Raw genomic sequence first — 9,314 nt, forward strand, 5'->3', positions numbered from 1 at the left:
AGTGAAAACAAAAGGAAATGCATGTTGCAGCAACTCTGGTGAAGGGAGGATCCACTGAAACAGTGCAGGGGAGGGCGAAGGGAAGAAGAAGAGGTCATCACCAACAAAAAGAAGATCTTTGGTGACTTCTGAGGAAGCGTGTAAGAGTTGGGATGGGGCTGGTTTAGGGGGTTGGCTAGAATGTCATGCATGGAAGTGTAATGCACGGAAGGCAAGTATGGATTGAGACAAAGGGGTCTGAGAGTGGACCACAGCCTAAAGGAGGTTGGTTGTAAAATGAAATGACGAAGTATGACAGTGAGGGAGGGAATCGGAATCACAGCATCGGCTGGAGGTTTTGTTTTGTTCTGTTTTGTCTTGTTTTGTTTTGGGGGGTTGTGCGTGTGGGTGAGAGACATGAGCACCTGTGGCCGGTTGATGATGATGAAGGAAAGGGAACCAATGGGAAGGAGCCACTCAAAGGTGTTGAAGAATGTGGGAATAAAACTGGTGAGAGGATCTTCAGGTGGGAGGGGACAAGTTGCAGGAGCAGGAAGGAGTCTCATTTCCCCAGAATTCAGTTGGTTTCATTCACAGCTGGGACTGGCCTAACGACATCGCTTTTCCCAACCCCAGTCTGTGCTCTGAGGAGCCCAGCATCCCAGCAAGCTACCAGGCCCCACATCTTGGCCCTGTGCAGCCAACTTGAGCTCTGTTAGGCCTCAGGGTTTTTTTTTTTTTTTTTCATTAGCAAAAAACAGAAAGGTTAATAATAGTTCTAGAGTGTTGCTACAGAATAATGATACAAAGAGCTTCCTTTGTGCTCAACTGCTGGTCTGGGCAGTCACTGGTGTGTTGGGAGCCCAGACTGGAGGACCAGTGATGTCACAATGCTCTCCTAGATGCCAGCTTCCCCACTAGGGGTTTGCATGCCCCTGGGAGCCACGGACTGGAAATGACATGTGAGACCTCTACCAATTGAGGGTTCATGAGCACGCTCCTTTGCCAAGACCTTGGCGAGTTGTCAGTCTCACCCTGTGCTATTATAGCTTAGAAATTACTTCTGATCATGATTGTGCTTGGCTGGATGCTTTTTGTTGGATTTGCATGTTACAGGGGCACATTTCCAGTGATCACAGTAAGTAGCAGCCCTGCCTGGATGGCCCTGGGTGTAAGCCCCTGCTGAGCCTACCAACTAGGCTTTCTGACCAAATGGGAAAGGTAGTTGAAAAATTGGAAGTCACTAGTTGGAAGTCAGGGGGTGATGCAAAAATGGTGAGTTTCCCAAGCTTCTTCCCATCCTTCTTTCATGTATGTTTATTTTCCCCTTGGATCTTGAGTTGTTTTAAGCCATTATGGAATGCTTACAGTCAGTGGGAGACAGCACCTGACATGTAGAATTTAGACCAGGTGGCTCATTGGCAGACGGTAGGAAGGGGAGCGGTGGGGATCCAGGGGGCCTTTCAGCACCCCACCAGTTACCCCCGGAGCCAGCGCAGGGAGCCACCTCTGCTTTACTTTTTTTTCTGCCTCAGCCTCCAACCCTGAAGTGGAAAGAGAAGCGGCCTGTTCAGCGGAGGAAGACACAGCCGAGGAGTCAGGCTGTGGAGGAAGATCTGCTGCTCTAAGTGGGCAGGCAGTATCCACTAGGCTGGACACTTCTACTTCCAGGGAACTTAGCAGCACCCTGTAATCTCACTGAAGAGCTCTTAGTCCTCTGCAAAATACAATAAACTGTGGAAGGGAAAAGGACTGAGGCATGTGGTGGAAAAGACAACAGCAGGGCAATATCCAAAGACCTGCTGATAACCTAGTCTTGAAGCTATTTCTCAAGAACTCATTCTTCCTACAAACACTAGAATGTATTCTACAACCATTTTTCTTTTTTAAAATTAATTTTATTTTTAGTTGTCAGGCAGGTTTTATAAAAAAGATTTATTTATATTTATTAGAAAGGTAGATTTAGGGCCCAGCGCAGTAGCCTAGCAGCTAAAGTCCTCGCCTTGAATGAGCCAGGATCCCATATGGATGCTGGTTCTAATCCCAGCAGCTCCACTTCCCATCCAGCTCCCTGCTTGTGGCCTGGGAAAGCAGTCAAGGACAGCCCAAAGCTTTGGGACCCTGCACCCTCATGGGAGACATGGAAGAGGTTCATGGCTCTTGGCTTTGGATCGGCACAGCACCAGCAGTTGCACTCACTTGGGGAGTGAATCACTGGATGGAAGATCTTCCTCTCTGTCTCTCCTCCTCTCTGATTATCTGACTTTGTAATAAAAAAAATAAATCTTTAAAATTAAAAACATTATTTTACAAAAAAAAAGGCAGATTTAGAGAGAAGGAGACAGAAAGATACGTACTCTGGTTCACTCCCCAAGTGGCCACAATGGCCAGAACTGAGCCGATCCGAAGCCAGGAACCAGGAACTTCTAAGTCTCCTGTATGGATCAGGGCCCCAACTTTGGGCCCCCTCATAAATTACTTTCTCAGGCCACAGGCAGGGAGCTGGCTGGGAAGTAGAGCAGCCGGAACACAAACTGCGGCTCATACGGGATGCTGTCACTTCAAAGCGTGGATTGAGCCTCCATTCCTACACCATAACTAGTGTTTTCAAAACCCCGATAAGCAGATCCTGAATCAACTTGAACTTGAATTAAAATCTGGTCTTTGCAACTAAGTATTCATGTGACCTTAGAAAATATAATCAGTTTTTATTAAAGACTTATTTATTTTTATTGCAAAGTCAGATATATAGAGAGAGGAGGAGAGACAGAGAGGAAGATCTTCCATCCGATGATTCAACCCCCAAGGGACTATAACAGCAGGATCTGCACCAATCCAAACCCAGGAGCCAGGAGCTCTTACAGGTCTCCCACGTGTGCGCAGGGTCCCAAGGCTTTGAGCTGTCCTCGACTGCCTTCCCTGGCCACAAGCAGGGAGCTGGATGAGAAGCGGGGCTTCTGGGATTACACCGGCGCCCATATGGGATCCCAGGTATGCAAGGCGAGGTCTTTAGCTGCTAGGCCACCCCACCAGGCCTAATATAATCAAATTTTTTATACATCAGTTGTTCTTCTAAACTAATGGTATAAACCTCTTTTCTGCCAACGGCCATTAGAATACTTACAACATCATGCACGGGCCAAAGGTAACAACTTAGAAAATAACCTGCTGTATTTTTTTTTAATTTATTTATTTCTATTGGAAAGGTAGATTTACAGAGGAGGAGAGACAGAGAGAAAGATCTTCCATCTGCTCATTCATTCCTCAAGTAGCTGCAACAGCAGGAGCTGAGCCAACTCAAAGCCAGGAGCCAGGAGCCTCCTCTGGGTCTCCCACATGGGTGCAGGATCCCAAGGCTTTCTTGGGCCATCCTCGTCTGCTTTCCCAGGCAACAGGCAAGGAGCTGGATATGAACTGGCATCCATTTGGGATCCTGGCATGTGCAAGGCGAGGACTTAAGTCACTAGGCTACCATGCCTGGTGTCAGCCTGCTGTATTCTTACTGAATTAACGTACCTGAACAATTAATTCTCCAAGTTAATCAGGGTATTTATTTATTTTGCATAGCAATGATTTTTGCATTCGATTGTATAACACCAACATTCACATATTTTGGCAGGCAATGAATTTAGAAACGTGTGATGAAGGCCAGCTCATTGGCTTAGCTAGTTAATCCTCCACTTCCAAGCACTGGCATCCCATATGGACTCTGGTTTGTGTCCTGGCTGCTCCACTTCCCATCCAGCTCCTTGCTTATGGCCTGGGAAAGCAGTAGAGGATTGCCCTGGGTTCCTGCACTCACATAGGAGACTCAGAGGAAGGTTTAGGCTCCTGGCTTCAGATTGGCTCAGCTCTAGTCATTGTGGCCATTTTGGGAGAAAACCAGTGAATGGAAGATTTTTCTCTCCTCTTCTCTCTGTAAATCTGCCTTTCCAATAAAAAAAAAAATAGTACCTGTCAATTGTAATATTATCTCAACCTCAAACAGCCTATCTCAAATGCAATCAGATATTGTGAAGTAAGCAACGAACGAACAATCAATGTGAGTCAGACTGCTTAGGATCTACATCAAAGAATTGTAAAACCTAATATACTTTTAATACCCTATGTTATTCTGTAATGGGGTAGGAGAGCAGAGAAATCTTCTATCACCCTAGAAGGTATGCGGAAGACGTGAAATATTAGTTACTGCTCACTAGGGTATTGAGGATTTCTCTGCACACCCCTCCTAAAACTGTTCTGCACCTAAACTGTTGACATATGTCTTGTTAGAGTTATAAGCTAGTCTAGACTACCCCCCCCAAAAAGCCAGGTTCAGCAAAATTATACTTCAATGCTATAAAATGCTAAATATTATAATGAAAATAGACACAAGACAGCTGAACAGTAATCTATAGCCATTTTAAGATGTATAGAAGCTGGTTGTATATAAACTAAAATTGAAATGTCAATGAAGTAGTCACAGGATGTGGTTAAGAACTTGCATTTTTTTTTAACATATTGGTTACTCAATACTATGTCAATTAATTCCATAATGTTATAAATTGTTGCTGATGCTATGTTGGGGCTTTTAATTGATCGGGATGATACTCTGCTGGCTCTACCTTCAGACCAGAGAAGGTCTCCCCAACAAGTCGTTGAACTTATCTGGACAATAAGAGGCTGGACTCTATGCTTGGTCTATGCTTGCAATGAAAGACTCTCAACTGAACTTGAACTGTGGTTATGCAACAAGGTGGAGGAATCCACCATGGGGGGAGGATTAGGGGAGGGGTGGGAATTCCAGTACCTATAAAACTGTGTCACATAATACAATGCAATTAATAATTAAAAAAAAAACCCAAAACAAAAAACAAAGCAAAACAAAAGGTTGTAATCCTCACTGAGTGCTAACTACATGGTCAAAGAACAAGGCCCTTCTGAGGAGTTTTTTTTTTTTTTTCATTTTTTCCCTTTATTTTTGACAATCTGTCTATGGTTAATTAGGGCAAAAAAAGGTTAAGACTATTTTTTCCACATTGTTTTTTTTCCTGTTTCTGGGATGAAGGGGGAGATAAAGGGAAAAACCCTACCCAGTCTCCCACGCATCCCAGGTCCCTGATGTGGGGCATGCTCCGAGGGTCTTGCTCAAGTGGTTTTGATAGTTCAACACTTTTGAATTGCTGCTGATAAGGCTTCTTTATCTCAGACCCTCCTAGCACCTGCCCAGCCATGCCATAACTGCCACTCTGATTGGATCCTTTAGGTCATGGACTGATGTCACAATTGGTATTGAGCCCTGTCTCCCAGAATGGTCACTGAGTGCCACTTTAGTTCAATCTAGAGTACAGAGTTCCTCAGGGAGCAGCTGCCATGCTGGGCCACCCACTGTAGGATGTTTAACAACGACAGCTCAGTTACCAGGACCCCAGGGACAGACCACACTTGCTAGAACCATCCATTCATTTCCCTTGCATACAGCACCAGTTGACCAAGAAGCTGAGCCATGATTGTCGTCTTATGGATGCTTCTCATAGCAGGGACAATGTGGAAGGGATATAAGTATCCCCCAGGAGGGGTAAGTGGACCTTCAGCTTTGCCCTGTACTCCCATTATGAAAGATTCCTTTAAATCACCAAACTAAGCATCAAAGTCCAACATTTGTAAATTTGTAAACTTTTACATTTTTTAAAAAGTTATTGTAGCTTGCCTACTTCTATCGGGGGTATTATTTACACTTAGGAGATTTCCTACTTTATGTGTTCTCTTGTAGTTTCTTGTCTTCTTTTTAATAAGCCTTCCTAGTTTGGAAATAGAGGAAAGGTCCAGAGTCAAAGCTTTCTGACTTGGGTGATCTAGTCTGTTAACACTAATATGACCATTTATTATTTTATTTGACAGGCAGAGGTAGAGAGAGGGAAAGCCAGAGATCTTTCATCCCTGGTTGCCTCCCTACATGTTCACAACAGCCAGGGCTGGAGGTCAGAAGAAAGCTAAGAGCCAGAAACTCCATCTGGGTCTCCCATGTGGGTGACAAGGTTCCAAGTACTTGGGCCATCTTACACTGCCTTCTCAGACACAATAGCAGGACTGGATGGGCAGGTACAGTGCTCACGTGGCAGCGTAACCTGCTATGCCAAAATGATGACCCTTTGATAGCACTTTTTATATGCTCAGCCTTTCATTTATCATTTCCTAAATCAGCCCATCTTGGCAACTCCAAGTGGTCACCTATGAAATGAAAGGTTATGGTGGTTGATACCTCTCTCCTCCTCACTACTAAGCCCCTGGCAGCTGGGTTCAGGGACAATAAGTGGAGCAAAGTTGGACCCAGTCATCCCTTGGCCTCAGCCTACCTTCACCTTAATAACCATGGGACCCACCTGACATGCTTTTTTCGCCCCCAGACCCCAGTGGAAATAAGCAAAGATGATCCTGGTGAAGTGATGCAGCTCTGAAGCTCACCCTGACCAAGCTGTACAGCTCCTGTTGTTGGTTTCGCATAAAGTCATTGCACAAGATCCTGTCCTTTCATGTAAAAAGTTACTGCACTTTTTAAGATGAAGACTTATGTCGTGTTAGCTCAAGCAGGGGTGGGGATGGAGGTGAAGAGATAGGGTGGGCATGAGATGGCTCTGTCCTTGGTGTTGCATTGTCTCTAAGACTGGCATTAAGGTGGCCCCAATTATGTGTCCTTTCGTATAGAAATGTTTCAGAGCTCTCCAGGCATAGGTCCCAGGATTCAGAGGTAAAACATGTTACATAAGGGCTAGAGGTAGGGCCTTTTGAGCTTGTTCTTTCAGGGTATTTGTGGCTTTTTCATGGCTACTACTAAGAGCTCAAAGCTTCTGTGCTATGAGGCAAGGGATTTCATTTTAATATTGGGGCTGGATACTAATAGTATTTAGTCCTTACAGTAACCTTCAGAATCTGGATATTAGCCTCTTTTGACGAAATGACAAAAATGCAGTTTTGAGGCTCTGCAGCTGCAGTCAAGATCAGATCCAGGCCTTCTCCTCTGTGCACATTGATGAGCTAGATTCAAATGAGGAAGACGGCTATAGCCAAGACCTTGGTGCCTAAATATCTCCTTCACCAGAAAAGCCAGGAAGTTGCCTAATCATTATTTTGAAGGCAGCCTATGTAGAAACAAAAGCTAGTTAAATAATCTCAATATGATGTAGAGGTCAGGCGGGGGAGAAAGTGCCCAAAGATAACTGAAACTCTAGCTAAGCACATCTTTGGCTATATTGAAAACATTTTGTTGACTGTTATATGGCAAATTAGTATAATATAAGTGGCCCTTTGAATTGAATACAGTACCCTTTTTATTTTATTTATTTATTTATTCATGTTGTCAAAATTAAGTTTTCATATTGAAATGATGTGTTGGAATATTATTCCTAATAATTTAGTATGATAGGCTGTTATCTTAATAATATTTCTAGTGTAGAGTCATTTTATTTTTTCCTTTTAAAAATGTTTAATTAAAAATAAAAATATTTTTCATGATTTTTACATAATTAATTAGGGTGATGAGGGTCAAGGGCTACAGGAAGGTGGGTGAGATCACCATTTCCACATTCTCTTTTTTCCTTCCTGTATCTGGTGGAAAGGGGTGGAAACAAGCAGAGAAGCCACATCCAGCCTCCCAAATGCCTCTGTATCCTTGGATGGAGGGCAGCCACCCAACACCACCTCAGGATCCCTGATGTGGGCCATGCTGAGGGTCCTGCTCAAGAGGTTTCAATAGTTCAGCAGTTCTGAATGACTGCCAATCTCACCACTACAATCACGATGAAATCTCTCTAGAATCCACTGGCTGACATAGTCCACTTTAGAGTCTCTATTTGCCCAGATATTTGCTGTCAGTGCTGGGGCAGTTGATCAATTTGTTCTGTCCTTTGTGCTCTATTATGGTATCAGGTGCCCTCCACAGACTCCAATGTACAGCTATATCTTCCATGTGCACCTGCATATGCTGTCCACTGCTTCTTCTGAGTCACTGAGGAGGCCCAGCTCTGACACATGCTCTACATGGTCAGACCATGGAACCTGCAATTCTCTCCATATTTGGGATTCTGAGTCCTGCAGTTCAGTTGTGGGGATCCCCATGGAAACTTCTTAGGTGACCCCAGATCTGATTCTTGTGTGTGCATACTAATACAGAATCTAGTACAGTTTGTCTCCCCAATCAACCTAGCCAGAGTGTTCCCCAGCCAGGCTTGTTCCCAGACAGCGATCTCGTGTGTGCCAGTGATTGCTCTGACCCAGCTTGGCATAGTCCCTCACCTGTCTTGACCTCTGCCTTTGGATGCTGTAGCCTGGTCTGATCTTGCCTGCCCTCAATCCCAACTTACGCTGGTGGGTCTGCAACCTGGCCCTGCTCAAGTCTGCTCCCATCCATGGCTCATGCAAACCAGTAGGTATGACAGCCTAGCCTAGCACGACCTGTGTGCTCCAGCACTTGCTGGTGTACTAAGGTTGGCTCAGCTTTTCCTGGTCTACCCCCTTCCAAAAACAACCCACCCATTAGCCAACAGTTGGAGCTACCTTGCCCAGCCTGCCTCCCAGGACTGGACCACGTGCTCACCAGTGGGAACTATGACCCACCAAGGGAGTTTCCCAAGTTCCCCCACTTGGCCTGCTCCCAGACTCAGATCTCTTGCATGCCAGCGGGTACTAGGCCCTAGTCCAGTGTAGTCTGCTCCTGTATCTTGGCCTAGTAGACCTGGTGAATGTTGTGGTCCAGCCTGCTTGACACCCTGTTTTAGGATGCACATGTGGGTGTTGCAGCCTAGACCTGCCCAGACTATTCTTGGTGCTTGTAACTGTGCATGTTAGCAGGTTGCATGGTCACCTCTAGCTCAGCTCATCACCACTCCAACTTGAGCTAACCAGTGGGACTTGTACTTCCACAGGATTGGGCCCACAAATCCCCCACAAAATCTACCCCCAGACCTGGTTCTTTCACGTGCTGGTTAGTGTCATGGCCCTGCCTAATGTGACCAGCCCGTTTTGACAGTCAGGTACTAGGATCCAGTCCTGCTAGATAGGCTCCCAGCCCCAGGTTTCATGTGGACTGGTGTGTCGTGGCAACAATGTTCCATGCTAACAAGTCCAACTCCAGATTCCCACATGGGCTGTTGCATCAGTCTGACTCACAATCTTCGTCTCTCCCCTCCAAACTATCAGGTCTCAGTCCCCTTGCTTACCTGCAAGTACAGTGGTCACTGGGTGTCCCTCAGGATTCATTCCTCACCTACACCTACTGTGGCCTTATCCATGGATGTCCCCAGGTAGTAATTCTAGGCCCCCAAGAGCTCAGAGCTCACCACCAGGCAGCCAACGGGTAA

General features: G+C 45.4%; 1 protein-coding gene across 1 annotated transcript; it reads left to right on the forward strand.

The window, feature by feature from the left end:
- The first annotated feature begins 895 nt into the window (after window positions 1-895).
- On the forward strand, window positions 896-6,477 carry SPTY2D1OS (SPTY2D1 opposite strand). The gene is made up of 4 exons (XM_040988443.1): window positions 896-1,117; window positions 1,515-1,600; window positions 5,496-5,536; window positions 6,366-6,477. The coding sequence occupies exons 1-3, from the start codon at window positions 1,049-1,051 to the stop codon at window positions 5,518-5,520; spliced, it is 180 nt and encodes a 59-aa protein (XP_040844377.1). The 5' UTR covers window positions 896-1,048; the 3' UTR covers window positions 5,521-5,536; window positions 6,366-6,477.
- The last annotated feature ends 2,837 nt before the right edge of the window (window positions 6,478-9,314 follow it).

The sequence above is a fragment of the Ochotona curzoniae genome, unplaced genomic scaffold, assembly GCF_017591425.1.
Source record: "Ochotona curzoniae isolate NIBS_2020 unplaced genomic scaffold, NIBS_Ocur_1.0 contig_4877, whole genome shotgun sequence".
In the NCBI taxonomy this organism is placed as follows: domain Eukaryota; kingdom Metazoa; phylum Chordata; class Mammalia; order Lagomorpha; family Ochotonidae; genus Ochotona; species Ochotona curzoniae.

Bases quoted from the DNA above. Each gene is read 5' to 3' on its own strand.
- SPTY2D1OS (XM_040988443.1), top strand. From the start codon at position 1,049: ATGATTGTGCTTGGCTGGATGCTTTTTGTTGGATTTGCATGTTACAGG. The intron at 1,118-1,514 runs GTAAGTAGCAGC...TTTCTGCCTCAG, and splicing joins GCACATTTCCAGTGATCACA to CCTCCAACCCTGAAGTGGAA. The intron at 1,601-5,495 runs GCTCTAAGTGGG...TGCTTCTCATAG, and splicing joins GCTGTGGAGGAAGATCTGCT to CAGGGACAATGTGGAAGGGA.